The sequence below is a fragment of the Cebus imitator genome, unplaced genomic scaffold, assembly GCF_001604975.1.
Source record: "Cebus imitator isolate Cc_AM_T3 unplaced genomic scaffold, Cebus_imitator-1.0 Scaffold266, whole genome shotgun sequence".
NCBI classification, from domain to species: Eukaryota; Metazoa; Chordata; class Mammalia; order Primates; family Cebidae; genus Cebus; species Cebus imitator.
Genome location: NW_016107581.1, coordinates 2,036,999 through 2,064,962, shown reverse-complemented (window position 1 = coordinate 2,064,962; position 27,964 = coordinate 2,036,999). Strand labels below are relative to the sequence as shown.

Sequence of the window (27,964 nt, the reverse complement as noted above, 5' to 3'; positions counted from 1 at the left end):
CCCCCAGCCCCGTTAAGGCAGCCCCTGGCGGAGGACCCAGTAGAGCCCTGAGGCGAGGAAGGGGGGCTGCAGGCGCTGGGGATGCTCCAACCTGGGTTCCTGCGAGCCGGGGGGACCCCGCATCCTTCGAGGCTGACGGCTCCCAGTATGGAGACTTCCGACGCCTCTCCCAGCTCCACCTTAAGCGCCCCCCCTTCCCCTTCCAGCGGAGGATGGGGAACAGCCGGCTCCGGGCCCCAGGTGTCCCGGCCACCCCCGCCCGCGTGGCCCCAGCGCGGCTGGGAGCCGGGGACCAGGCCCCTACCTCCGCCCGTATCCTCTCTCTTCGCACCCCCCACCCCCAGCCAACCCGCCGAGTGTTTGCTGCTATGAGATCACCTGCTCCCCCACCCAACAACAAAATTAAATAACACCACGGGAGAGGAGAGAGGGAGGGGGAGGAGGGAGGAAGGGCCGAGAGAGAACAGAGACTGAAACTGGGAGAAGAGGCTGGAGAGGAGGAGGTGGGGAGAGCACGAAGCTGGAGGCCGACACCCAGGGAGGGCGGGAGGAGGTGAAGAAGGAGAGAGGGGAGAAGAGGCAGGAGCAGGAAAGGATAGAGGGTGGAGGAGGAGATGCTGGATGGAGACCTGGAGTTAGGTGGCTTGGGAGAGCTTAATGAAAAGAGAACGGAGAGGGGGGTGTGGGTTAGGAACCCAGAGGTAGCCCTGGGGGGAGCAGAAGGCTGAGAGGAGTAGGAAGATCGGGAGCTAGAGGGAGACTGGAGGGTTCCGGGAAAAGAGGAGAGGAAGGAGGAAAGGCACAGAGAGAAGGGGGAGAACAGTGGGCTTGAAACAGGGTCTTGGTCCCTGGCTGCTTTGGCGTTTGGGGAACTGGGACTCCCTGTGGGGAGGAGAGGAAAGCTGGAAGTCCTGGAGGGTCAGGGTCCTAGAAGGAGGGGACAGAGGAGCTGAGGGGGGGGGGGCAGGGCGTCAGGCAGGGGTCCCTCGGAGGCCTCCTGGGGATGGGGGCTGCAGCTCGTCTGAGCGCCCCTCGAGCGCTGGTACTCTGGGCTGCACTGGGGGCAGCAGGTAAGACCTGGGGTTCCCGGCAGGAGCCCCCGAGGGAGGGTGGAGGTGGGGGTTGCCAAGGAGAGGGATTCAGGCTGCTGTCTTCTCAGCTCACATCGGACCAGCGCCTGACCCCGAGGACTGGTGGAGCTACAAGGATAATCTCCACGGAAACTTCGTGCCAGGTGCAGCCAAGGCGGGGACCCAGGAATCCGGCCCTCCAGGGGCCTCCTTCTTCAGACTCAGGAATCTGGGTTCCCAGCACCCTCCTTCCCGCAGAACCAGGAGTCCCAGCCCCCTCCTCTGTCCCTCAGGAGTCAGGCCAGCTTCTGAACCCCAGGGGCTCACCATGGGACATTATACATGCGCATTTCAAGTAGTGAGTGGGAGTGAGTGGAAGGAAAGTGTGGGGGTGGAGATTCTGTGTGTGTTTGCAGGGAGAAGCAGGTCCCGGCTCCCGCTAGGAACCAGAGGCTGGGCCTCGTCCCCCACCTTGTCCAGCCCTCTCTTGCAGCTCGTCTCTCCAACACATTAATAATTATCCAGTTGTGGGACAAGAGATAGAGGAACTACAACTCCCATAGGGCTCTGGGGCACGTAGACAGCAGAGGGGTAGGCTGATAGCCCTGGGGCCTGCTGGGAGTTGTAGTTCTTTCTACAATGGCTTACGATGGGTTGGATTGGCAGGGCGTGGTGGCTCTCGCCAGTAATCCCAGCACTTTAGGAAGCCGAGGTGCGTGGGTCACCTGAGGTCAGGAGTTTGAGACCAGCCTGGCCAACATGGCGAAGTCTCATCTCTACTGAAACAAAAATTAGCTGGGCGTGGTGACACGCGCCTGTAATCCCAGCTACTCAGGAGGCTGAGGCAAAAGAATCGCTTGAACCTGGGAGACGGAGGCTGCAGTGAGTCGAGGTCATGCCACTGCACTCCAGCTTGGGTGACAGAGCAAGGCTCTGTCTCAAAAAAACAGTAATAACAAAAATTAAAAAGATGAGTTGGATTAAGGAGAGGCTGAGAGTATTAGGGGGTCTTAGAAAACTATTCCAAGATTCTTCTAGGACCCAGGATTCTGGATCCGAGCCCAGTCCTCCCTCAGACCCAGGAGTCCAGGTCCCCAGGCCCTCCTCCCCTGGGATCTGGGAGTCCAGACCACAGCCCACTCAGCAGATGCCAGCCCTGGGATCCAGTCACTATTTCTGACGCCTTGTCCTCCTACTCCGACCCCACCCCCAGGGCCTCCTTTCTGGGGGCTGGTGAATGCAGCGTGGAGTCTGTGTGCTGTGGGGAAGCGGCAGAGCCCCGTGGATGTGGAGCTGAAGAGGGTCCTTTATGACCCCTTTCTGCCCCCATTAAGGCTCAGCACTGGAGGAGAGAAGGTAAGGGGCTTGGAGGGAGGTGCTGTTGAACCCACTGGGGATGGGCAAGAGTAGAGGCTGGGGAATGGGGTGCTGACGTAGGAGGGCAGCCTTGGGGAAGGAGAGGGCACCCAGTGGGTGAAGAGAAGGCTGCTTACACTCTAAAATGGATCACCCATTCTTTCCTTCCCAAGCATGGATCCCTAGTCTCCCTGTCTCTCCAAAAACAATGAAAAGCAGAACATTTCCTATGCCAGGCAGGTTTAAAAGCCTCTAATCTCATAACCACCTCAGAAATTGGGTACAATTATTAACCTTATTTTATAGATGCAGAAACTGATACACAGAGGGGTTAAGTTACTTACCTAGGGTCACACAGCTAGAGAGCCAGCACTGGCATTCAAAGTGGGCAGTGTAGCATGAATGCTGGGACCCACTTTGCAATACCATGCTGGGAACCATACTTTTTTTTTTTTTTGAGGCAAGAGTCTTGCTCTGTTGCCCAGGCTGGAGTGCAGTGATGCAATCTCGGCTCACCCCAAACTTTGCCTCCCAGGTTCAAGCAATTCTGCTGCCTCAGCCTCCCGAGTAGCCAGGATTACAGGTGCCAGCCAACATGGCTGGATAATTTTTGTATTTTTAGTAGAGATGGGGTTTCACAAGTTGGCTAGAATGGTCCTTGATCTTCAGACCTGATCCTCCTGTCTCGGTCTCCCAAAGTGCTGGGATTACAGGCGTGAGCCACTGCACCCAGCCTTTTTTTTTTTTTTTTTTTTTTTTCTTTTTTGCAGTTGATATGCCACTCCGTGGCCTAGGCTGCAGTGCAGTGGCCCAATCATAGCCCAAATGATCTTCCCACAAAAGTAGCTGGGACGTGGCTGGGCGTGGTGGTTCACACCTGTAATCCCAGCACTTTGGGAAGCTGAGGTGGATGGATCATGAAGTTAGGAGTTTGAGACCGGCCTGACCAACATAGTGAAACTCTGTCTCTATTAAAATTACAAAAATTAGCCGAGTGTGGTGGTGTGCTCCTGTAATTCCAGCTACTCGAGAGGCTGAGGCAGAAGAATCGCTTGAACCCAGGAGGTGGAGGTTGCAGTGAGCGGAGATTGTGCCACTGCACTCCAGCCTGGGTGACAGGGCAAGACTCTGCCTCAGAAAAAAAATAAAAAGTAAAGAAAGAAAGTAGCCAGGACTGCAGGTGCATGCCAGTATGTCTGGGTAACTTTTTAAGTTTTTTGTAGCGGTGAGGTCTCACCATGTTGTCCAGGCTGGTCTCGACCTCCTGGGCTCATGATCCTTTCGCCTTGGCTTCACAAGGTGCTGGAATTGCAGCTGTGATCCAACCCACCCAGCCAATACCATCTCTCATAAGAGCCGGCAGTACCTTTCATTTAGCTGTGCTAGCCAAAAGCCTCAAAGCTATTCCCCATCCCCTCCTCTCTCCCTCCCATCCATTTCCAGTCCATGTTCCTTCTAGCCTCAATGCTAAATATTATTCCAATCCTTTCACTGATCACCCCACCACTGCCCCCACTCCCATGCAGGCACCATCCTCTCCCACCCAGACTGGTGACTTGTGGCGTCGCCTCCTCACTGGCCTGCCTCTCTACTTCTATCACACAGAGAGATGTTTAAAATACAAACGAGATCGTGTCACTCAGGCTCAAAATCCTCCTATTAGGATACGTAATAATAGCAAACATTTACGTAGCACTTACTGGATGTTCGGCACTCTGGCAAATGTGTTATATATATGCAGTTTAATTATTTATTTCATTTTATTTATTTACTTTGAGTTGGAGTCTCACTCTGTCACCAGGCTGGAGTGCAGTGGCACGATCTCGGCTCACTGCAACCTCCGCCTCCCGGGTTCAAGTGATTCTCCTGCCTCAGCCTCCCGAGTAGCTGGGACTACAGGTGCACGCCACCAACCCCAGCTAATTTTTGTATTTTTAGCAGAGATGGGTTTCCTCATGTTGGCCAGGATGGTCTCAGTCTCTTGACCTCGCGATCCGCCTGCCTGGGACTCCTAAAGTGCAGGATGAGCCACCGTGCCTGGCCTATATTTTTAATATTATGGGTTTTTTTTTGTTTGTTTTTTCTTTTGTTTTTTTTTTGGGATGGAGTTTCACTCATGTTACCCAGGCTGGAGTGCAATGGCGCAATCTCAGCTCACCGCAACCTCCGCCTCCTGGGTTCAGGCAATTCTCCTGCCTCAGCCTCCTGAGTAGCTGGGATTACAGGCACGCACCACCATGCCCAGATAATTTTTTGTATTTTTAGTAGAGACGGGGTTTCACCATGTTGACCAGGATGGTCTCGATCTCTTGACCTCGTGATCCACCCGCCTCGGCCTCCCAAAGTGCTGGGATTACAGGCTTGAGCCACCGCGCCCGGCCTTGTTTGTTTTTTTGAGATGGAGTCTCACTCTGTCACCCAGGCTGGAATGCAGTGGTGCTACCTTGGCTCACTGCAACCTCTGCCTCCCAGGTTCAAGGGATTCTCCTGCCTCAGCCTCCCAAGTAGCTGGGATTACAGGCACCCATCACCACACCCAGCTTATTTTTGTATTTTTAGTAAAGATGGGGTTTCACCATGTTAGCCAGGCTGGTCTCACACTCCTGATGTCAGGTGATCTGCCTGCCTCAGCCTCCAAAAGTGCTGGTATTACCGGTGTGAGCCACTGTGCCCGGCCTATATATGCTGTTTACTTAAATAAAAATACAAAACTCTCTATACCGTTTTCCACAAGGCCCTACACTGTTTGGCCCCCATTACCTCTCGCTCCTTTGTTCACTGGACTTTGGTGAAGTCTCTTTGCTGTCACTCAAACAGACCACCTCAGGGCCTTTGCACCTGCTGTTTCCCCTTCTTGGAATGCTCTTCTTTCTTTTGTGAGTCACCCCTGCATATCCTTCAGGTCCCCACTAAAAATGTCACCTTTGGCCAGGTGCAGTGGTTCATGCCTGTAATCCCAGTATTTTGGGAGGCCAAGCTTGAGCCCAGGAATTTCTTTTTCTTTTTTTTTTTTAAGACAGTTTCACTCTTGTTGCCCAGGCTAGAGGGCAATGGTGCGATCTTGGCTCACCACAACCTCTGCCTCCAGGGTTCAAGTGATCTCCTGCCTCAGCCTCTCAAGTAGCTGGGATTACAGGCATGCGCCACCACGTCTGGCTAATTTATTGTATTTTTAGTAGAGATGGGGTTTCTTCACTTTGGTCAGGCTGGTTTCGAACTGCTGGCCTGAGGTGATCTGCCCACCTGGGCCTCCCAAAGTGCTGGGATTACAGGTGTGAGCCACTGCACCCAGCCAAACCTAGAAATTTAAGACCAGCCTGGGCAACACAGAAAGAACCCCTCTACCAAAAAAAAAATTGAAAATTGAAAATTAGTTGGGTATGGTAGTAGGCGACTATGTTTCCAGCTACTTAGGAGGCTGAGGCAAGAGGATCGTTTAGAGTCCAGGAGTTCAAGGCTGCAGTGAGCTGTGATCGTGCCACTGCAATCCAGCCTGGGTGACAGAGTGAGACTTTGTCTCAAAATAATAAATGAAAATAAAATGTCACCTGCATAGGGAAGCTTTTCCTGACACCCCCATCTAAGCTGGGTTCCCCATGACATCTCAGAGCCCCCAGTTCCCCTAAGCATGAGCTCTGGATGTAATTAATTAAGCAGTTACTTCTGTGATTCACAATTGTCTGTCTCACCTTCCCTAGAACATAAGCTCTATAAGGCCCAAGACTTTTGTCTTCTTGTATATTGCTCTATTGTTGCCATCCACGGCGCATAGCACCAGCTCTGTCCATATTAATCAAACAAATTCACCAATATTGGGCACCAACTTACAGACTAGGACAGAGCCTGGAAAGTGATCGGTGTATGTTGAATGATTAAATGACTGTCAGAGGCTGGGCTTGTAGCTCATGCCTATAACCCCAGCACTTTGGGAGGCCAAAGCAGGTAGATCACCAGAGGTCAGGATTTCAAGAGCAGCCTGGCCAACATGATGAAAACCCGTCTCTACTAAAAATCCCAAAATTAGCCAGGTGTCATGGCACACATCTGTAGTCCCAGCTACTTGGGAGGCTGAGGGAGGAGAATCGCTTAAACCTGGGAGGCAGAGGTTGCAGTGAGCTGAGATCATATCATTGCACTCCAGCCTTGGCAACAGAGCAAAACTCCATCTAAAAAAAAAAAAGAAAAGATCTCTCCCTGCCCCCTGACAGCTCCCGCCTCTCCCACAGCTCCGGGGAACCTTGTACAACACCGGTCGACATGTCTCCTTCCTGCCTGCACCTCGACCTGTGGTCAATGTGTCTGGGGGTCCCCTCCTCTATAGCCACCGACTCATTGAACTGCGACTGCTGTTTGGAGCTCGCGACGGAGCCGGCTCCGAACATCAGATCAACCATCAGGGCTTCTCTGCTGAGGTGGTAGCCACTGATTGTTTCCCTGCGACCCTCTGCCCTGAGTCACCCCAATTCCTCCCACCTCACCCCCCTTAGTGCCTCACCCCATCCTCCTCCACAGAACTGGCCTCCCACCCTAAGCACTAAGCCTCAGCCTGATTCGGGCCCCAAAGCTGGGGTCATGCTCTCCTCCCCTTCTGCTGGGGGACCCCGTGCTCTGTGCTATCCGGCAGGTGCAGCTGATTCACTTCAACCAGGAACTCTACGGGAATTTCAGCGCCGCCTCCCGCGGCCCTAATGGCCTGGCCATTCTCAGCCTCTTTGTCAACGTGAGCGGAGGCGAGATTCGGAGGAAGGGAGGAGCTGGGTGCCTGGAACCCGGGGTCTCAGAGAAGCGGGGTGCTGGGAGGCCCAGACTCCTGGGTCCTGGCGGGGGAAGGTTGAGGGCTTGGGCTTCTGGGCCCTCACCTCGTACCTCACACAGGTGGCCGGTAGCTCTAACCCATTCCTCAGTCGCCTCCTTAACCGCGACACCATCACACGCATCTCCTACAAGAGTAAGTCCCTGGCGTGCCGGGGGCAGAGGCCATACGCGAGAGAGGTTCAAGAGTGGCACCCTCTTGACTCTGGCCTGATATTCCCGCAGATGATGCCTACTTTCTTCAAGACCTGAGCCTGGAGCTCCTGTTCCCCGAATCCTTCGGCTTCATCACCTATCAGGGCTCTCTCAGCACCCCGCCCTGCTCCGAGACTGTCACCTGGATCCTCATTGACCGGGCCCTCAATATCACCTCCCTCCAGGTGACTCTGTCCGCACCGCCCTTGCTAGGCCTGGGTACTCCACTCACTGACCTGGGTATTTCCTTGCTCACCTGCCCTCCCTCTCCTCATAGACTGTCAACTCAAGGAGGTAAGAGGGTCAGACCACCTTTGGGGGTGGGGTGGGGCTGAGAACAGGCCCCGCCCACCAGCTCCCAGGGGCGGGATTTCTTGCGTGACGTCACGATGACCATTCATTAGTCACTCCCAGTTTCCCACCCTCCTTCCACGGCAGATGCACTCCCTGAGACTCCTGAGCCAGAATCCTCCATCCCAGATCTTCCAGAGCCTCAGCGGTAACGGCCGGCCCCTGCAGCCCTTGGCCCACAGGGCACTGAGGGGCAACAGGGACCCCCGGCACCCCGAGAGGCGCTGCCGAGGCCCCAACTACCGCCTGCATGGTACGGTCCAGTCTGCACCCCCTCTACGTCTTGGGCTAGCCCGCTTATATGTGTCTCCCCTAGGTGTCTCAATGTGGTTCAGTCCCATCCCCCTTCCTGCTTCTATATGGTCTAGCGTCCTGAGCGCTCCCTTTTTCTCTCTCTCCCTACGTGTCCACGTGGTACAGTCCACCTCCCGGCCCTAGGCCATTGCTGGCCCACGATTTGTCCTCTTCACTGCTTTGCAACTTGGGCTATAACCCATGATCCCTGTCTTCCTATGGTCCAATTACCTACTGTGCTTCCTATTACTGTGAATTTCCAAAATGGTACAGTTTGGATCCTCTCCCCGCTTCCAAGTCGTGCTGCCCTATGCTCCTCCACAATCTGACTGCCCCCTTCCCCCTTACTGGGAAAATACAAGGTACAACCCCTTCCCTCCACCTACTGCCTCCCTGTGGTGCAGCCCAGGGATCTCACATTCCCCTTGGCTTCGCAAGATGGTACGGTCTACACCCTCCATGAAGACCTTAAAGTAGTTCAGCCTAAGGCTGAATCTGGATGTCCAGATTTCCCCCTCCTGTTGCCTTCCTGTGGTTCAGCCCAGTGCTTCTCGACCTGGTACAGTCCAGTTCCCCGCTGGCAGACTCCCGACGGTAGAGCCCTGCGCGGCCGAGCGCACGCCCCCTGCCCCGTCCATCCTAAAGTGACGCCCCCTGCCGTTGTCGTTTGTCTTACAGTGGATGGTGCCGTCCATGGTCGCTGAGACTCCCCTTCGAGGATTGCACCCGCCCGTCCTAAGCCTCCCCACAAGGCGAGGGAAGTTATCCTAAAACAATGCTATTAAAGGGACAGAATACTTCCTGTTTCTCAGTGGTCTGATTCTAGGCGCGGTGGGGGAACATTTAGGTATTAACAGCCTTCTTCCGGAAACCAATCTTCCTCTTTCTAAGCCCCCGCTACCTGGTGTTTTGGCTTCCTGCGTCTCAAAACCATCGTTAGGACAGCGGCCCCTTTAAGCAGCGCCCTTCTTCCCCCATCACCCCTCCACCCCCCCACCATCAGGCAGCACGAGCAGAGCCATGTGCTTCCCCCTCCCGCCTGCCTCATTGGCCCAAACTGGGTCACGGTCCCGCCCCCAGCACCGCCTCCTATTGGGCAAATGTAGGTCAGTGTCCCGCCTCCCTCCGAAAGGCAAGGCAACTTCACGCGCTGAGCCCCTCACGCGCCCTCCCGGGCCTTGGCGGATCCGGAAGCCCCATTGGCTGGGCGTCTCAAGGGGTCGGAAACGATTGGCCTGTGCTTGCAGCCGGAGGGAGGCACGAGGCTGGGGTGCATGCCCACAGAGGCTGGCGGGGCAGGACGCGCCGGGCGGAGACCGGGAGGAGGGGCGCACACTGTGGCGTCGGGTGTTTTGGTTTGGATTTTTTTTTTTCCGCGAAAGAAGTTTGCTTTGGCCACGCCTCAAGGAGGCCGCCTCCTCCTGCCCCCTCCTCCGCCCCTCCGTGCACACCTCTCGGTGCAGATTGCAAAGCGCCTTCGGTTGCGAGAGCTGCAGATTTTGCAAGAGCCAGGCTCGCCCACCTTGTAGAAGGAGCGCCTTGGGTCCCCTCGCACCCTCGTTGCAAAGAGCCGGCCGCTTCATTTGGACGCCCCTCTGCCAGACTGCATGATCTCTCGTGGGCACCCTCTTTTGAGTTGCACGTTTCTGCACCAAGGACCTCAAATCCCCGTCGCTCCTAGGATTTGCAGCGTTCTGGATACTGGAGGCTTGCAGGATACATTCGCCCGCCCCTGGGCAGACACTCGTCCAAACCACTGGAGTGTGCCGGTGACTGGCAGGCCAGCCCTTCGCCTCTCCATGAGCCCGTGAGCCTGGGGGCAGGTGCCAGGCGATGGCGCGGCCTGTGAGCGACAGGACCCCGGCCCCTCTGCTGCTGGGCGGCCCGGCCGGGACCCCTCCCGGCGGGGGAGCTCTGCTTGGGCTGCGGAGCCTTCTGCAGGGGACAAGCAAGCCCAAAGAACCGGCCAGCTGTGAGTTCTAACCCCCATCTCACCCAGTTTGGACACCCCACCCCCTTAGGGACTCAAGTGCAGTGACGTGGGGGGCGGGGGGTCCATCTTCCCAACCTTAATTACTAAATTACTCAGGTGTTTAAGTCCCTGGACCCCTCAGCGCCCAGGACCCAAAAGCGCTGGCCCTGAAGCCCGTCCACCCTGAGGACCCAGGCACCAAGGTCCCCAACGTCCTCCTCCCTCAGTTCCCAGCTTCCTCTTCTCTTTGGTCCTGGAGCCTGGACCCCTGGGGTCCCAGGGAGGGGGTGTGTCGGGTGCTCACACGGTGGTGACACGGGCTTGGGCGGGGCGTCACGGGGTCACATGGAGTCTAGGGAAGAGGAATGTGCCCCAGGAATAGAGCCCCTTACTGCCCCTTACAGATGGTGGGGGAGGGGGAAGGGGGTACAGCGCGCAGGGGATGGGAGGGTTGGGTATTTACAGTGGAATTACAGAGCTGTCATTTTTCTCTCACCTGACCAACCCACCACCAACCCTGTCCCTGCCCCCCTATTCCTGAACTTCCGTCCCGCTTTCTCTGGGTCGCTGTTTTTCTGTATCTCTATCACTTTCCGGGCTTCTGTCCCCATCTTTGTGAATCTGTCCACCTGTCTACCGCCCCCGTCTCCGTTCTTTCTGGGTCTCTCTCCCACTCTGCGTCTCCATCCCTTCCTCTCCCGTCTCTCCCCTTCGACCCCCCCGTCCCCTCTTTCTCTGGATCTCCTCCCTGTGCCTCTCGGAATCTGGATCTCTTCGCCACCTCAATCTCCCCACCTCACTCTCATCCTATCCCGTCTTTCCCGGCCCGCAGGTCTCCTGAAGGAAAAGGAGCGCAAGGCGGCCCTGCCCGCAGCCACAACCCCTGGACCGGGCCTGGAGACTGCGGGCCCGGCGGATGCCCCGGCTGGGGCGGTGGTGGGCGGCGGGTCCCCGCGGGGTCGCCCGGGGGCGGTCCCCGGCCCGGGTCTGTTGGCGCCACTGCTGTGGGAGCGCACGCTGCCGTTCGGCGATGTGGAGTACGTGGACCTGGACGCCTTCCTGCTGGAGCACGGGCTCCCGCCCAGCCCGCCGGCCCCCGGTGGCCCGTCGCCGGAGCCGTCGCCCGCGCGGACGCCCGCACCCTCCCCAGGGCCTGGCTCCTGCGGCTCAGCTTCCCCCCACTCCTCTCCTGGGCACGCCCCCGCCCGGGCTGCCCTCGGGGCCGCCAGCGGCCACCGCGCAGGTGCGGCGAGGGGGGCGGGGCGGGTCCTGACGGGGCGGGGCTTGGACTCGGGGGGCGGGGCTGTGCGACGCTGGGGGCTGGGACCTTGGGACCCAGCTGCGGCCTCGAATTCTGTGTCCACTTGTCGAGAGGTGTCGTGGCAGGGGCCTGGATTCTGTGTCTCTTAATGGGTCAGGGACTTCGTCTTCTGGATCTATAGGGGAGGAGAGACTTGGGACCCTAAATTCCTGGAAGCCTCCTCAATGAGATTTTTTGGGTTTTTCTGTGGGACGTGGCGATACAGGATATGGATACTCGTGAAGCCACAACTGGAAGTCCAGAACACCAGAGTTATTTACTGGAGAGTGAACTGACCCCAGAATCTGGGTCCATATCGATGGAACTGGGATAGGACTGGAGCCCCTGGGTCCTTTACAGGGGCAAAGGCAAGGGAGGGGCGCAGACTTCTGTTGTCCCAGAACACAAGTCCTGGCACTTGGCAACCCAGGTTCCTGGGTCCCCCAGTGGGGCGTGCTGCAGCCCCGGGTCCCAGAGTTCTTCAGAAGGGAAAACATTAGGGATCTTATTTCTGGATCCTCCAGTTGGGGCTAGGACCGAGCTTCCTATATTCCTGGGCGAGGAGAGGCCTGGGACCCCAGAATCGTCGGTACCCTAGTGGTTGGGGGCTTGGGAAGATCCAGGCGGCCGATGTTCCCCGGGGAGCAGGGAGTTGGGATCTTTGGAGGTTGGAGCTAAGAGGAAAGATGTTTCCCTTTGAGCACGCTGAGGTTTCCAGGGACCGACTGCAGGTTGGGGATTCCTGGGAACACCTGCCCCGGGTCCGACCTCCGGGCCGAACCAGGGCCCAACCCTCCCCAGCCGCACATTCCTGCGCCACGTGAGTCCTCCCCTCCCGCCTCTGCGCTTTGCGCAGGCGCCTTCACGCGCGAGGGGGCGGGGCCGGGGGAACGTGAGGGCTCCGGTGGCAGGGGGGGCCTTGGAGGAAGGGAAGAGGAGGGAAGCAGGCGTCAGCACGTGACTCGGCCCTGAACCTGTGTCCTCAGCTGGCCCCGGCTGGCTGGCGCTTAAAGGTACAGGCGCCTTCTTTCGAACCAACCTTCTGGAACCTTAGAGCAGCTTCTCCTCCTCTTCCCTAACTCTTCTCAACGAGTAGCTCTTAGACTCTTAACTTGAGAACTTTAAAGTGCAGTAGATTCTTTTTCTCAGGACAGCCTGGGGTCTAAGCTTAGGTCGTGGATTTGGTAAGTAGGATTCATGGTAGACTGAACTAACAAACACACACAGTGCATCTTAAGTCCTGAGGTTTTAGAAGCCATAGCCGTGATTAATGGGTTACCTAGGGCGTCATTTATGACTGGGACTCAGTTTCCTTGTTAGTAAAGGTAAATATGGCTGCATGATGTCTAAGCATTTTTATGGCTTAGAGAAACCTTCATTTTTCTTTTTTTTTGGAGACAGTCTCGCTCTGTTGCCCAGGCTGGAGCACAGTGGTGCGATCTCAGCTCACTGCAAACTCCACCTCCCACGCTCAAGCAATTCTCCTGCCTCAGCCTCCCTAGTAGCTGGGATTACAGGCGCCTGCCACTATACTCGGCTAATATTTGTATTTTTAGTAGAGATGAGGATTTCCCCATGTGGATGCTGGTCTCAAACTCCTGACCTCAGGTGGTCTGCCTGCCTCAGCCTCCCAGAGTGCTGGGATTACAGGCATGGGCCACCACACTCGACCAAGGGAACCTTCATATTTTATATTAGGGAGTTTAATCCCTGGCCGAATTTATGCTAGATCCCAGAAAGGCTTTGCATGTGGCTATAATACCTGAGCAAGAGGAAGCTTCTGGAAACCCTCTCCCTAAAATAAATACACACTCAGCTGACACGTACTGTTTCCCCAAGGCCTGACCTCTCGGGACACACCCAGCCCTGTGGACCCAGACACCGTGGAGGTGCTGATGACCTTTGAACCCGACCCAGCTGATCTTGCCCTATCAAGCATTCCTGGCCATGAGACCTTTGACCCTCGGAGACATCGCTTCTCAGAGGAGGAACTTAAGCCCCAGCCAATCATGAAGAAGGCAAGGAAAATCCAGGTGCCAGAAGAGCAGAAGGTGAGCAGTGCTGGATGTGGGACAGGCTTGGCTAGAGACATGCTCCACAGCCAGGGAGGCGCCCTTTCTCACAGTCAGGCCTGGGCTTCTCCCTGGGATTAGTGCTCAGCCTCTCCTGGCCTGCACCCACGGATTAGACCTCCTTGGCCACGGAGCACAGGGGCAGGGGCCTAAGATTTATGAAGACTGTGTCAGCTGGGTGAGGGGCCTCACTCATATAATCGCAGCACTTTTCGGGGCTGAGGCAGGAGGATCGCTTGAGCTCAGGAGTTCAAGACCAGCCTGGGCAACATGGCAAAACCCCGTTTCTTTTTTGTTTGTTTGTTTTTGTTTTGTTTTTTTGAGACGGAGTCTCGCTCTTGTTACCCAGCCTGGAGTGCAACGGCGCGATCTCGGCTCACCGCAACCTCCACCTCCTGGGTTCAGGCAATTCTCCTGCCTCAGCCTCCTGAGTAGCTGGGATTACAGGCACGCACCACCATGCCCAGCTAATTTTTTGTATTTTTAGTAGAGACGGGGTTTCACCATGTTGACCAGGATGGTCTCGATCTCTTGACCTCGTGATCTACCCGCCTCGGCCTCCCAAAGTGCTGGGATTACAGGCTTGAGCCATTGTGCCCGGCCCGGCAAAACCCCATTTCTATAAGCTACTCCAGAGGCTGAGGTGGGAGGATTGCTTGTGCCTGGGAGGTTGAGGCTGCAGTGAGCCAAGATCGCACCACTGCACTCCAGCCTGGGCGACAGAGTAAGACCCTGTCTTAAAACAAAAGACAGTGTCACTGTGGGGTGCTGACTCAGCCAGCTCTGCTAGGTCTCCTTATAGAGACTTGAAGCATCTCCTATTACTTGGGTCCAGCACCCTCAGTGGGACAGGTCTCAGGCTCCACCAGGCACAACTGTGAAGGACAGTCTTCCTTGGCAATGGGATATCAGCCTGTGGCCTGTCTCTCCTTACTCAGCAAGCCTTTGATCTCTGGTGTGGGGCTTCCTTTAGTGTGATGGCGTTTGGCTAGGAGGCAGACTCTGCCAGCCCCTTTAAGTCTTGTTTCCTGGGCCTGGACTTCTCACTGGTGGGAGACTTAGGGCTTCTGTTAGCGGTCAGGGCCACTTTCTGACATGGTGTGATTTGAGCAGTGATAGCATCTTTACATTATTTTGTTTTTTGCCATTATGGGAGTCTTCCCTGGGAAGAGTTGCTTGGGCTTCTGTTATAAGACTGTCATTCCTGGCCAGGCGTGATGGCTTATGCCTGTAATCCAGCACTTTGGGAGGCTGAGGTGGGCGGATCATGAGGTCAGGAGATCAAGACCATCCTGGCCAACATGGTGAAACTCCATCTCTACCAAAAATACAAAAATTATAATTGGGCATGATGATGCGTGCCTGTAGTCCCAGCTACTCGGGAGGACGAGGCAGGAGAATCGCTTGAACCCAAGAGGTGGAGGGTGCAGTGAGCCAAGATTGCGCCACTGCACAATCTCCAGCCTGGCAACAGAGTGAGGCTTTGTCTCAAAAAAAAAAAAAAAAAAACAGTCCAGGTGGGGTGGCTTATGCCTGAAATCCCAGCACTTTGGGAGGCTGAGGTGGGTGGATCATGAGGTCAGATCAAGGCCATCCTGGCTAACACAGNCCAGGTGGGGTGGCTTATGCCTGAAATCCCAGCACTTTGGGAGGCTGAGGTGGGTGGATCATGAGGTCAGATCAAGGCCATCCTGGCTAACACAGTGAAACCCTGTCTCTACTAAAATTACAAAAAATTAGCCGGGCGTGGTAGTGGGCACCTGTCATTCCAGCTACTCAGAAGGCTGAGGCAGGAGAATTGCTTGAACCTGGGAGGCAGAGGTTGCATTGCGCTGAGCTCACAACACTGCACTGTAGCCTGGGTGACAGAGCAAGACTCTATCTCAAAAAAAAAAAATTCGCAGGGCATGGTAGCAGGCACCTGTATTCCCAGCTACTCAGGAGGCTGAGGCAGGAGAATCACTTGAACCCAGGAGGTGGAGGTTGCAGTGAGCTGAGATCACACCACTGCCCTCCAGCCTGGGTGACAGAGCCTGACTCCATCTCAAAAACAAGACTTTGCCATGCCCTTGTGTAAGACATAGCTCCTGAAGCAGCTAAGACAAGCCTATAAGTCAAATCTACACCAATGGTTTCTCCTGCTAGAGGGTTCTGTTGCTAGGGACTGGATTTAACCTCATAAACAGGAACTCGGCTTTCATTAAATGGTGGAGGGGGAAGCATCTTTCTGAGCCAAGAGGTCCTTGGTTACTAAGGAGTAGTCCTCCTTAGGAAGCAACTTCCAGGATGGGAGGACTTCAGGTATAATCCTCTGGGGAGGTCCCAGGGTAGTCTCCATTCCTGAGGGACACCTCTTCTCTCAGTCAGGTCCTGTTGGGGAGGAGGCTGTTTTCTGGTCTCAGTTCAAGGTCAGAGACGGGCCAGTCATTGAAACCACTTAGACCTCACTTTTGTTTGCTGAGGATGGATGAGGTTGCCTTGGCAACCAGGTCAGAAGGGGCCCAGCTCTGGGAGGATTATTATGGGACACCAAACCCTATCACCAGGGCACCACGCTTTCCTTAGCAACCAGGATCTGGAAAGGTGATGTGCAGGGCAGTGCTTTTCACTGGGAGAAGCCCTCAGACCATGAAGGCCTTGTTGCTAGGGAACAAGCATCCTTAGCAACCAGGAGCTAACTGCAGACCCTTTATCATGTGGGGAAGGCTGGGGTCTGCTTTTCACAGTGGAGACTTGAAGCCCAGTTGCTTGAGGGTGCGGGTCTATCTCATGCCTTTACTGTTGCTAGGGGCCCAATCTGTTTAGCAACCAGGGCCCTAGAAAGGCAGACCCTTGGATTCCTATCCCAGAGGAGATGCTGCATGGTTTAGGCCCCACTGCTGGGGCTCCCTTCCCCTCTTGCTGGGACCTGGGTCCCTCTGGACCTCAGTGCCCTCCCCGCTTCTCCCCCAGGACGAGAAATACTGGAGCCGGCGATACAAGAACAATGAGGCAGCCAAGCGGTCCCGGGATGCCCGACGGCTCAAGGAGAACCAGATTTCGGTGCGGGCGGCCTTCCTGGAGAAGGAGAACGCCCTGCTGCGGCAGGAAGTGGTGGCAGTGCGCCAGGAGCTGTCCCATTACCGCGCTGTGCTGTCCCGATACCAGGCCCAGCACGGGGCCCTGTGAGGCTGCCCCACACCCCCACCTGGCGGAGCTGTCATCCGCCTGGCTGAGACTTACGCCTAGTTCCCTCCCTGCCCTGTGGCCCACGGGCGGGCCAGCTGGGTGCCCCAGGGACATGATGATGCAGATAAATACATTTATATTTTTAAGAAAAAGCAAGCCTTCCCCCTCCCTCGTGGGGGTGGGGAAGGTCCTCTGTGTGTGTCCCCGGCACGTCAGGGACCCCATCCTCCCACCGCCTCCGTTAACACGATCCTGAATAAATCTTGAGAACCCCAGAGCCAGCTGTTGTGGAAGAGGAGGGCAGCTCCCTGGCATACTGGCTACAGCCCGTGGGCAGCTCCGGGCTGCCGTCCATAGAGGGCAGGCGCTGCAGGAAGTGCTGGAGTCTGAACCCCCCCCGCGGGCTGTCGGATGGAGGAAAGGCAGGTATGAGAGGGATGAAGCGACTGCCTTTATTGCATAGACCTTTTCAATTGCTTTTTAGACTGGGGACGGGGGTACGCACTTGAGACGAACAGGGGATATGAATTTCCCCGCCCCCACCCGCGGGGGGAGGAACTTTAGTGCAAATCCTAGCGCCGGCCCGAGGGAACCTGCCCCTCCTGGGCTGATTGGCCAGCTAAATGGAGGCACCGGAGTGGATGGGGCGAGACTGCGGGCCCTGACCGGCCGACTCAGTAAGGCCTACCCCAACCCGTACATTCCAGGTCCTGTCACTGGGCGACGAGTAAAACAGGCTCCGCCCTCAGCCATCCTGGCTGGGGGGGAGCAGGTGGCAAGCGTCTAGACTGGGCCCCGCCCTGTAAGGGCGGCCCGAGCTCAGACGCCAGGCCCCGCCCTCATTGGTCAGGCACTACCCTCGGGACGAGCCTATTTCTCTCTCACCGTGACGACGCCCACCCTCCTGCATCACGTCTGGTCCCAAGAAAGCGGGCGCAATTCTGAGACCGGGCCAGGGCCCTTGCACTTGGGGTTGTCACCACCACTCTAGCAGCTAGGCAACACCCCCTAGCTCAGGCTGCGCCCCCTTGGAATGTAAGCCCCGCCCCCGGCGGGTGACAAGCTTCGTTAGTTTCAGGGCTCCCGCCCCAGGCAGCCAGGAGGCCCAGTGAGTAGTGTACCGAGGCCAGGGTGCATCTGCGCCTGTAGCGGGCCATACTCCACCTGCTCCCCGTCCACCGTGAGCACGCCGCGTGGCGTAAGCGGCTCTAGGCGGAAGGCACGGGCCGCGGCGTAGCCCAGCTGCGGACAGCCCAGGCTGAAGTGGCTACCACGCTCCATGGCCAGGAAAAGGCGCAGCAGCGCAGTCCGCGAGATGCCGCTACGCACCCAGCATAGGTGCACCAGGCCGTCATTGAAGCGCGCGTGCGGAGCTGCCACCATGTCAGCGCCCAGGTGGCTGGGCGAGATGGCCAACATAAGCACAAAGTCTTCCTCCAGCGTCACCCAGTCTGGAGGCAGTGGGGAGCCCAGTGGAGGCAGCAGGTGGTCGGGCGGGCCGCAGGTGGAGGCCGATACCCGGGCATCAGGGGTGGGAGGTGGGAGCCCAGAGGATGGGGGAATAACAGGGGGTCCCTTGGCGACGGGCGAGAGTAGAGCTGCCTTGGGAGAGCCAGGAGGTGAAGACAGCAGTGGGTCCGGGGAGAGTGGAGCATCCCCAGCCCCACCCCAGTCCCCAGCCAGCTCTGGACCCCCACCATTGAGGGACAGGATGGGCAGGGGTTCTGGAGAGCCAGGGGAGGCCAGGGCAGGCTGGGGCAGGGGAAGGGGCAGGTCAGACACAGAGCGATGCAGGGGTGAGTGGGCCATGGGCGGGGCTGGGTCTGGGGTCAGGGTCAGCTCCGACTTGGCACGGGGCAGGCCATGGGCAGGGGCGGGCGAAGAGGGTTCCACAGTGGCAGGGAGGTAGGAAAGGCGTCCGCGGTAGGTATGCAGCGTGGCAAGGCCCAGCATTGTGCCCAGTGTGAAGCGGACACTGCCCAGAGCCCTGAAGCGCTCGCTCTGAATATCCACATCGGACACGAAGCCCCAGGCCACAGACAGGAAGGAGAAACAGCGGGAACCTGAGGCCAGCGTCACGGAGAGCAGGTCCAGAGGATGGCCACCGCCCCGGCAGAGCAACAGTGAGCAGTTGAGCAGCAGGTCAAGGCCCAGGGCCGGCTCAAACCTTCACAGCCCGAGATAGACGGACACACAGAGGGAAGGAGCAAACAGGGGTCGGGGAGAGACAGGCAGGGAAGCAGGTGGCAGTGAGACCAGAGGCCATGGCCTGGGCCCACCACAGCCACAGGGCCACCTCCAGGCAACTGCTTATGGGACCAGGTTCCCGGTCATCTCTTTCATTTGCTCCCTACACATTCACTGAGTGCCTCCCATGCCAGGCAGCGTTCTAGACACTTAGGGATACAGCTGGGAACCAGATAGGCAAAAATGTCCAGGAGGTGGGGTGAGGCATCCCACAGGCAGGCTGATTTACTTCGACTGACTGTGGGTTTGGCTGAGTAGGAGATGTAGGGGCCCCAATCACCCCAGGAGGAGCTCATCCCTCCCTTCGTGGTACCCTCAACCTACCCCCCATGCTGGTTCACTGCTCCAGCCAACGCATTGCCCGAGCCGCAGGGGAGGATGCCCACAGGCATCTTCACAGCTTCCTCCCAGTCAGAGCGATCTAGGAGCCCGTTCAGCACCTGGAGGGTGGGAGACCAGAAGCCTGGGTTCTGGTGGCAGCTTCTGCAGTCCCCCAGGGCCCAGGGCTAGGGGCAGGGTGCTCCTGCTCTACCTCAAAGAGCAGCCCGTCTCCCGAGACTGTGACGATGCCATCCCACTCACTCAGGCGCAGCCCCTGCACCAGCTCCCGGGCGTGGTTCTGTCGTTCTGAAGTGGGATACCAAGCCGTTAGGCAGGCTGTCCCACCCCAGCCCCACAGACCTAGGAGTCCCACTCATCACTTCACTCCCATAGGACTCAGTTGTCCCAGCCCCCAACTCCCATTCTCACTGGACCTTACCTGTCTGGATGAGGTTGAAGGACAGCCCAGCTTCAGAGATCATGGGCAGCACGTAGTTCTTACACCACTGCCAGGCCAGGCCCCGCCCCCCAAAGGGATTGACCAATAGGAGCAACCGAGGCGGCCGAGGTAGCAGGTCAGGGGTGATCTCTGTGGAGAGAGCTTAGAGTCTGCAAAGGCCAGCGACCCACACCCCCCCACCATGTAAACAGTCCCTTCAAACAGCTCCCAACAAAATTGGAGTGCTGGCACCTGGAACCTGCCAGGACTTTTCTCCCAGCCCTCATGTGGCCAGGTCTAGGTGTACAGCCCTGCCCCACAGCCCAGGTGCTGAGACAAAGGCAGAGCTTGGATGTGAAACCAAATGCCCTTTGTCCCCATGTGTGGGAGGTGGTCATGGAAGCTGTGGTTCCTACTTTCCTCACCCCGAACACCTGTTACCCAGGATAGGATCAGGTTACTTCCAGCCCTTAGGGGCCCTAGGCCGGATTAGATGCCACCTCTGAATTCCAGAGATGCACTAGGAGATCTCTGTTGGCACTCATCACTCTGAGTGGTGCCTGGTCCTGTCTCAGGCTGCTGCTCTCACCAGCCTGGAAGCCCTGACTCACCTGTGGTCAAGACCCACCAAGGGGGAAGAGGGTAGGAACAGAAACATAAATCTAGCAAGAGAGCAGCAGGTGCAAATCATTTTTCTCTGCCTGTGTTTTGTTTTTTGTGGCAGAGTTTCGCTCTTGTTGCCTAGGCTGGAGGGCAATGGTGCAATCTTGGCTTACTGCAAACTCCATCTCCCGATTCTCCTGCCTCAGCCTCCTGAGTAGCTGGGATTACAGGCATCTGTCACAACACCCAGCTAATTTTTGTATTTTTAGTAGAGACGGGGTTTCACGATGTTGGCCAGGCTGATCTTGAACTCTCGACCTCAGGTGATCTACCCGGCTCGGTTTCCCAAAGTGCTGGGATTACAGGTGTGAGCCACTGCACCCAGCCTCTGCCTTTGTTTTTTTTTGTTTTTTGTTTTTCTTTTGAGACAGAGTGTCGCTCTTGTCACCCATGCTGGAGTGCAATGGCACGATCTCGGCTTACTGCAACCTCCGCCTCCTGGGTTCAAGCAATTCTCCTGCCTTAGCCTCCTGAGTAGCTGGGATTATAGGCACGCACCACCATGCCCAGCTAATTTTTGTATTTTTAGTAGAAACGGGGTTTCACCATGTTAGCCAGGCTGGTCTTGAACTCCTGACCTCAGGTGATCCGCCTGTCTAGGCCTCCCAAAGTGCTGGGATTACAGACATGAGCCACTGCCCAGGCTCTGCCTGTGTTTTTGTTCCTTCTGTAGCCCATCCCTGTGTATCACTCTGAATGGATCCACAGAGATACATCACTCAGACAGGAAAACAAAGACACAGCTGCCCATAGAGGAAATTCTGCAGAGACACCAAGGTGGCCCCAGGACAGAGCAGCTGCCCAGCGCCTCACCCCCATCCCCAGGCAGCGGCAGTCCTCGGAGCAGACATGTGAGGGCGATGGCCCAGCGCTGGGCCTCGGCACGGTTCTCTTCGTAGGTGGCAGCCCCATCTGCCCGGAAGGTGCGGGTGGCTCTGCGCCGGCCCCCAAGCCGGCCCCGAGGATAGGTGTAGATGCAGAAGTAGGCCGCTGAGTCCGAGGGGCTGCGGCTTCGCAGGGTGCAGCAGCCTGAGACCTCGGCCAACGGGACCAGGCCACCCCGGGGCCTGGCTTCAGGTTTGGGGCGCAGCCGCTGTATATGCAGGGCCTGTGACGTGAGGGTGAGGGCATAGCGTGGGCCTCGGGCTGGGTAGGAGCCGAACTCGCCATGGAGGAGCGGGGTGCTGGCAGCCAGTGGCGGTGGTGGCGGGGCCATGGCCTTAGCCCTGACCAGGGTGCTCCTAGGCCTGTGGCCCCAGCTCCCAGTCAGCTCCTGGTCCGGCCTCTGTGGGAAGGGAGGAAGGAAGGGGTGAGAACTGAGGACCCCATAGCAGGGGGAGGGGAGAGGAGGGCCTGTGGACAGGAGGAGACAATGAGGGGCGGTGGCAGGTGAGACAGGAGCACCAGAGACAGACAGGCTCAGACAGGTGCAGGCAGACCTCGAGGATGAGGGACAGAGGCCAGCTGGGCAGGAAGGCCAGCATCCCGGCAGGGGCCGGGCATGCAAACATTCAACCATTTATTCCCTAGGAAGTATTCAGTACCCTCTATGTGTCAATCATAGTGCTACGCCTAGCAAACACAGCAGGGGATAAAACAGCCCCAAATCTTCGCCTTCATAGGAACAGATAAACCAGAGGAAGGTTTGAAATACACAGGGGGTTGGGTGATGATAAAGGGCTTTGGAGAAAAAGAAGGCACAGGAAGAGGAATGGATAGTGGGATTGGATATGCAGAAACAGACATGCAAAGACTGAAAGACACCCCCCGCCCGGTCCCCCGTCACCAGCAGAGTTATCTCCAGGTGCAGAGGGTAGCTGCAGTGAAACAATCACAAATGCGACAGAGATACGGTCTGAGAGCCAGAGAAACACTAAGAGGAGACAGACAGGGTCAATGAGGTGAAACCCAGGCTGATGAACGGTACTGAGAAAAATAGGCGTTTCTCACTCCAATGAGAAAGGCAAGACAGAGCTGGAAGCGAGAGCAAATAGCAGGGATAGGAAGCAGGCATGGGAACGGCTAATAGCAGGGATAGGAAGCAGGCATGGGAACGGCTGGAGCGAAGGGATGTGACAGAGGGACTGCAGAGTCCGAGAGGAGCTACATGCGAGCAACTGCAAGGGGCAGGGGGCAAGAGCTGGTCCCTGAGCACTGACCTGGGTGTCTGGCCGCCTGCTCTCCAGGGAGCGGGTGGGAGCCGGGACTGAGGTCCCTTCCCCACAGGCCCTCTCCCTGCCCTCTGCCCGGCTTCTGCCTCCTCCTCTTTTCTGCTCACCTTTGTTCCCCACTGCCCCGCCGCGCCCCGCCCCGCCCCTCGCATTCCCCAGGCCCAGCGGGACACATCCCCGCCTGTGGACTCACCCTTAGGAACTACACCTGCCCCCCTGCCCCGCGCGGTTCCCTCGGGCCCAGGGTGTCTGCTTCACCGCCAAACCTGCCCTGGCCTTATTATGGGAACTTTAAATCAGGCTCAAGCACAGAGCCCTATATGTTCTCCAGTACTGGACCTGGGTCTTCTGTCCCTGGGTCCCCGACACCTGGACCTGAATCTCCATCCATTGGTCCCCAGTGCATAGGCCTGCGTTTCTGGCCCTGGGCCCTCGAACCGCCATCTCCACTCTATTTCCAGAACCCAGTCCCAGGCCTGGGTTCAGTCCTGGCCCAGGTTTTCCATTTCCATCTCCCACCCTGGTGCCGAAGCCCCGGGCCTGCGTTTCTGTTCCTCTTGGTCCCTCAGTCCCCTAGACTCCGGTCCCTGCCCCAACCCCCGCACCCTCCTCACACGCCGGGTCCTCCTCCAGGCGGCCCCGCAAGTCAGCATCAACCGCCCCCATCAGACCCGGGGTGGGAGGGGGGGAGGGTGTGCACTCGATCAGCCAATGGCCCTGCAGCCGGCCTGAGCCGCACCAATACAAGGGAGTGGGGGGTGGGGCCAGCCAGCTCCCGAGCTTGGCGCAGGGACCGGCCGCGCGAGAGGCCGAGAACTGGGCGGGGCCTCGCCCTTCGAGGGGCTGACCGCCATCGTAGGTGAGGGCAGACGCGCAGCAGAGACAACGTCGCGGCCCCATAGACAGCGCCGCTGTCGCCATCTTTGTTAAGGGAAAGTGGGCCTGTCCCATCCATTGAATTCACAAAAGAAAAAGGGCGTGGGGGAGGAGGTCTTTAGAAGCAAAGACAGAGACCCTAACACAAGTAACATAGGCCCAGAGATCCAGACACAGAGCAAAGCAGAGACCCGGAGAAGCTGCATGAGGCAATAAGAGAGCTAGGAGGAGAGGCAGAGTGGGGGGTTATTTTTCAGACAATTACAAAGTCAGAGAGACACAGAGAACTGCAGAGATAGAAACAAGAGAGCAAAACAGTGGGATTGAGAATGTTCAAGGTAAAAATACAAGAAAACCCGGAAAATGACAGACACGGAGACAGATGGAGACAGACACTTCTGGAATGGAAGCCGGGAAGGAGAGGCTTATTAATTCACAGACTTATTTACCTCAGGCTCAAACCAGAGTGGAGGCTGCAGCATGAGATAAACATCTGCCCAGTGAATGACCCAGTCACATGGCAAGACAGAGACAAAGAGAGATGGGGACGGTAGTTCTAGGTCAAAGGTGAGGGAGGGAGAGAATACTGGAAGCTCAGGGGCTGAGATGAACTGAGAAAGTGAAGATATTGACAGACACACAGAGGCAAATACATGGTGAAATTGAAAGAAAGGCAAGTATAATCAGGAAACTCAGAAATAGAATTGCATAGAGAGAAAGATATATGCATTAGGAGATAGGGACAGAGCTCGCTAGAGAAAGACAAATGTAGGAAGAAGTTTGCTTATTGCCAAATCATGTACCTTGCATTTAACCCACAGTGGCCATGGCACCAGATAATATGTGCCAAGGAATGACGCAGAGAGAAAGGGGGACAGAAACCCAGTGAGATTGAGAGGCAGGGGACACAGTAACTGAGCTTGGGGCCCTGGGAGAAAGAAAGGCAGAGACATTGAGCAAAGAGGCTGAGATTCAAACACAGAGCCTAAGTCACACAAGAGGGGACAGGGAGGAGGAAAAGGAGAAAGGACCCTGAAGCTGTGTAACTGCTGGAAAGCCCCTGAATTCTTGGCCTCAGCTGCCCTGTCTGGGAAGTGGGGAGAAAGCTATTGACACCTGCCTGGAGAGAAGGTCTGAGATCGCTTATAGAAGGGCTTCCAGGCTGGGCGCAGTGGCTCATGCCTATAATCCCAACACTTTGGGAGACTGAGGCGGGAGGATCCCTTAAGCCCAGGAGTTCAAGACCTGCCTGGGCAACAGAGGGAGATCCTGTCTCTACAAAAATTCAAAACACTGGCCAGACACAGTGGCGCACACCTGTAATCTCAGCACTTTGGGAGGCCGAGGCAGGTGGATCACCTGAGGTCGGGAGTTTAAGAGCAGCCTGACCAACATGGAGAAACCCCAGTTCTACTAAAAATACACAATTAGCCAGGCATGGTGACGCATGCCTGTAATCCCAGCTACTCGGGACGCTGAGGCAGGAGAATCACTTGAACCTGGAAGGTGGAGGTTGTGGTGAGCTAAGATCTCACCATTGCACTCCAGCCTAGGTAACAAGAGCGAAACTCCGCCTCAAAAAAAAAAATTTTTTTTTTTTCCAAAAAATTAGCCAGGCATAGTGGAGGCTACTTGGGAAGCCGAGGGAAGAAGATCGCTTTAGCCAAGGAGGTTGCAGCTGCAGTGGGCTGTGATCACGCCACTGTGCTCAGCCTGGGCAAGAGTGAGACCCTGTCTTTTTTTTTTTTTTTTTTTTTTTTTTTTTGAGACGGAGTCTCACTCTGTCACCCAGGCTGGAGTGCAGCACTATCTTGGCTCACTGCAACCTCCGCCTCCCCGCTTCAAGCGATTCTCCTGTGTGAGCCTCCCGAGTAGCTGGGATTACAGGCATATACCACCACGATCTTTGTATTTTTAGTAGAGACAGGGTTTCACCATGTTGGCCAGGTTGATCTGGAACCCCTGGCCTCAGGCGATCTGCCTGCCTCAGCCTCCTAGAGTGCTGGGGATTACAGGCGTGAACCACTGTGCCAGGCCTCCAATCTTTAAAAAAAAAAAAAGAGTTTCGGATTTTGTCATTCCACAGTATGAGGATCTTGGATTTCAGACGATCCCTTACCTGGTCCTGCTGCTCCTCTGCTTCAGGGTGTCCATTCATCTGCTGCTCCTCTGCTCCATTACATCAACAGGACCCTGGCCCTGGGTCTTAAGCCATAGGAGGCTGGTGGGAGCAGGGACTCAGGTCTCACTGTCCTGGCCTGACCTTCAGCTCTGCGGAGGAGAGATGAGTGAGAGCCAACTGCAGGAGGCCCTTCTAGGCTCAATGTGCCTGAGAACCAAGAGGCAGGGGCCTCCCTGGGAGAAACAAAAAACAAACAAAAAAAACCACGAGGAGACAAGTCAGTGTCATTACTGCCCCAGCCAGTCCATCTGGTTGCACACAGTATGTGCTATAATAGGATAGGAGCGAAAGCTAATTTTTATTAAGCACCTATTATGTGCAAAACATTGACCTCAGCAGTTTTCTTAACTTTCATAATCCTGGAAAACACTGTGTGTGCCAGGCCTGCTGTCATCCCGTTTTTGTGGATAAGGAGAGTAAGGCCCAGAGAAGTTAAGTGATTTTCCCAAGATCACGGAGAGGTTAAATGCCTTGCCCAAGGTCACCCCATCAGTAACTTGCAGAGCCAGGATGTGAATTTGGTTACTGCCTTTCAAGGCCCCATCTCACCATCTTTCTTTACCTCTACTGCTCCCTGGGTCTCCATCTCACCCCTCCTTCTAGGTCTCCTTCCTGCTCTTTGGGCCTCCACTCTTCCTCCCCGCTGAAACTCTGTCGCCCTCCTTCTAGGTCAGGGAAGGGCCATTTAGGGGCAGGGAGAAAAGGAGAAGTAAAACTTAAAGGACAGGAATACAGGATGCTATAGACTGAGGTGCAGCAAGATCGTCTCGGGTTAAGACCTTAAGTAGGTATTCCCAAGCAGCGGCTGCGCCTACGAAATGCAGCGCGAGCTAAGGCAGAGGTGAACCTGATAAGGAAACGCCCGAAGCGTGGGGTCAGAGGTTTCCAGAGGCCCCGACTAGCCCTGCCAGCTCCGCCTCCTCACCTCCAACACCCGGCCTGCCGGGTCCTCCAAGAGCCACTGAGAGGCCGTCGGCATCGGGCCAGAGCGTCACCGCGCGACGCGTCCTCCTAGCTCCACGCATCTTTCTCGCTCCCAGATCCCTTTCTTCCGGACAACTATCGAGAACTTGGCCTGGGTAGGGCCAGAGAGGCCCCCGACGTGCTGGCCCTTCTCTCTCGGACGTTGCCTTTGTTTCTCTTTGGTTGGTTCTCCGCTCTTAGAGGTTTTCGCCCGACTAGTCAGGCGTCCAGCTCACCACAGAGACGTCCGGATCGTGGTAGAGCGCCGCGTCGCACCCATGTGACGTCACGACAGCGCCACTCGCTGGAGGCTTTCCCCGCCCACTCCGGAGCCGTTCTCTCTTTCCGGACCTGACAGAGCAGGAGGCGCCATCATGGTGAGTGCGTTTTGCAGCGTTCGAGGCTGTACAATCTGCTGCCATCCGCTGCGGTCTCGGGCTAGGGGTGTGCTTGAGGGGGGCAAGGGCTCTGCGGCTGCCCGAAGGGGTCAACTTCCGAGACTTGGGGCCTGCTCTGGGGGCCAGGAGAGCAGGGATGGGTCAGAGTCATAGCCTACCGCCCCCATTGAGATGACCGAGTCGCGGTACTAGGAGGCTGATATAACTGGGGTCACAAAGCCAGGAAGTGGTGGAGCCAGGATTCCGACGCAGGTGGCTGGCTCCGCAGCCACTCTTAGTTACTTGGCTTTGCCGCCTCTATCCGGACCTGTCACTTTCTAGTATGAAAGGTTGGGTTCGATGGGGCCCGCGGCGGGTGGGAGGATCGGGAGTCAAATAACTGGATTTTGGAAATAGGCGGACCTCTGAGTCTCGGGTCCTTTCCCACCTTGTGATATTGCTCTGTGAGCCTTTCCCCCGTGTCTGACTGTTCATTGGGTACACGGTTATTCTAAGTTTGTGAATTTGGGAAGAAATAATCCACAGGAAATTCTCATTACGGGGTCTTAAACACAGAAAATGCTGAAAAAGTGGAGCTATTAATACTTAAATAGTTCTTAATAGTTGCTAACACGGTCTGAAAAACTTAAGTTGCTCAGAAAGGCAGCAATGAAGTAGGAACCTGGTGCGTGGCTCACGCCTGGAATCCTGGCACTTTGGGAGGCCGAGGCGGGAGGATTCCTTGCCCAGCCTGGCCGGTATAGTGAGACCCTGCCTCCACTTTAAAAACAATTTTCAAAAGGACACTACTTGGTAAGGGTTGTTGGACTGATACTGTAGGAGAGGTCGTTCTGGTAATATAAAGTTCTGAAAAATGATTCTTTTCCGTCATTACTGCCATTGGTTTTATATTTTTGGTCATCCTCCAGATATGGGACCCAGATTTGAGAACTTAACATTGTTGCAAAATACAAGTTGTAAAAAATTAAGGTTTTTGTATTAAGTTAATATGACTGCTGTGTTAAGATATTTCAAGGTGGCCGGGCGCGGTGGCTCAAGCCTGTAATCCCAGCACTTTGGGAGGCCGAGGCGGGTGGATCACGAGGTCAAGAGATCGAGACCATCCTGGTCAACA

At 56.4% G+C, this 27,964-nt stretch overlaps 4 protein-coding genes across 12 annotated transcripts in view; 3 read left to right on the top strand and 1 right to left on the bottom strand.

The window, feature by feature from the left end:
- The first annotated feature begins 263 nt into the window (after positions 1-263).
- Positions 264-8,884, top strand: CA11 (carbonic anhydrase 11). The gene is made up of 9 exons (XM_017500477.2): positions 264-1,070; positions 1,160-1,234; positions 2,284-2,426; positions 6,653-6,838; positions 7,051-7,146; positions 7,302-7,374; positions 7,464-7,618; positions 7,872-8,037; positions 8,757-8,884. The coding sequence occupies exons 1-9, from the start codon at positions 1,004-1,006 to the stop codon at positions 8,780-8,782; spliced, it is 987 nt and encodes a 328-aa protein (XP_017355966.1). The 5' UTR covers positions 264-1,003; the 3' UTR covers positions 8,783-8,884.
- Positions 8,885-9,187: 303 nt separating this feature from the next.
- Positions 9,188-16,867, top strand: LOC108283884 (D-box binding PAR bZIP transcription factor). 2 transcript variants are annotated; one of them, XM_017500475.2, is made up of 4 exons: positions 9,188-10,050; positions 10,883-11,293; positions 13,190-13,401; positions 16,375-16,867. In XM_017500475.2, the coding sequence occupies exons 1-4, from the start codon at positions 9,912-9,914 to the stop codon at positions 16,588-16,590; spliced, it is 978 nt and encodes a 325-aa protein (XP_017355964.1). In that variant the 5' UTR covers positions 9,188-9,911; the 3' UTR covers positions 16,591-16,867. The 2 variants fall into 2 exon arrangements, with proteins under 2 accessions (XP_017355964.1, XP_017355963.1); XM_017500474.2 differs by lacking the exon at positions 9,188-10,050 and having other exon boundaries at positions 10,381-11,293; positions 16,375-16,865.
- A 152-nt stretch (positions 16,868-17,019) lies between these two features.
- SPHK2 (sphingosine kinase 2) lies at positions 17,020-26,678 on the bottom strand. 8 transcript variants are annotated; one of them, XM_017500466.1, is made up of 7 exons: positions 26,415-26,678; positions 25,427-25,578; positions 21,074-21,545; positions 19,598-19,747; positions 19,370-19,464; positions 19,162-19,277; positions 17,020-18,757 (listed from the first exon to the last, which is right to left on the bottom strand). In XM_017500466.1, exons 2-7 carry the CDS (start codon positions 25,463-25,465, stop codon positions 17,665-17,667), a joined length of 1,965 nt encoding a protein of 654 aa, XP_017355955.1. In that variant the 5' UTR covers positions 25,466-25,578; positions 26,415-26,678; the 3' UTR covers positions 17,020-17,664. The 8 variants fall into 8 exon arrangements, with proteins under 8 accessions (XP_017355955.1, XP_017355954.1, XP_017355959.1 ...); XM_017500465.2 differs by having other exon boundaries at positions 25,427-25,662; positions 26,415-26,520; XM_017500470.2 differs by having other exon boundaries at positions 26,269-26,452.
- A 61-nt stretch (positions 26,679-26,739) lies between these two features.
- RPL18 (ribosomal protein L18) overlaps positions 26,740-27,964 on the top strand; it is a 3,976-nt gene continuing 2,751 nt past the window's right edge. The window contains exon 1 of the mRNA XM_017500479.2: positions 26,740-26,829. Within this exon, the coding sequence (XP_017355968.1) occupies positions 26,827-26,829 (3 nt within the window). The 5' untranslated portion in view covers positions 26,740-26,826. The remainder of the gene's footprint in view (positions 26,830-27,964) is intronic.

Excerpts from the sequence above, each read along its gene's own strand:
- CA11 (XM_017500477.2), top strand. The coding sequence starts at position 1,004 with ATGGGGGCTGCAGCTCGTCTGAGCGCCCCTCGAGCGCTGGTACTCTGG. Across the intron at positions 6,839-7,050 it reads ATCAGGGCTTCTCTGCTGAG|GTGCAGCTGATTCACTTCAA; the intron begins GTGGTAGCCACT and ends GCTATCCGGCAG. Across the intron at positions 7,147-7,301 it reads TTCTCAGCCTCTTTGTCAAC|GTGGCCGGTAGCTCTAACCC; the intron begins GTGAGCGGAGGC and ends TACCTCACACAG.
- LOC108283884 (XM_017500474.2), top strand. The coding sequence starts at position 10,396 with ATGGAGTCTAGGGAAGAGGAATGTGCCCCAGGAATAGAGCCCCTTACT. Across the intron at positions 11,294-13,189 it reads CGCCAGCGGCCACCGCGCAG|GCCTGACCTCTCGGGACACA; the intron begins GTGCGGCGAGGG and ends TGTTTCCCCAAG. Across the intron at positions 13,402-16,374 it reads AGGTGCCAGAAGAGCAGAAG|GACGAGAAATACTGGAGCCG; the intron begins GTGAGCAGTGCT and ends CTTCTCCCCCAG.
- SPHK2 (XM_017500464.2), bottom strand. The coding sequence starts at position 23,084 with ATGCTGACTTGCGGGGCCGCCTGGAGGAGGACCCGGCGTGTGAGGAGG. Across the intron at positions 19,465-19,597 it reads CTTCAACCTCATCCAGACAG|AACGACAGAACCACGCCCGG; the intron begins GTAAGGTCCAGT and ends ATCCCACTTCAG. Across the intron at positions 19,278-19,369 it reads GAGACGGGCTGCTCTTTGAG|GTGCTGAACGGGCTCCTAGA; the intron begins GTAGAGCAGGAG and ends CCCACCCTCCAG.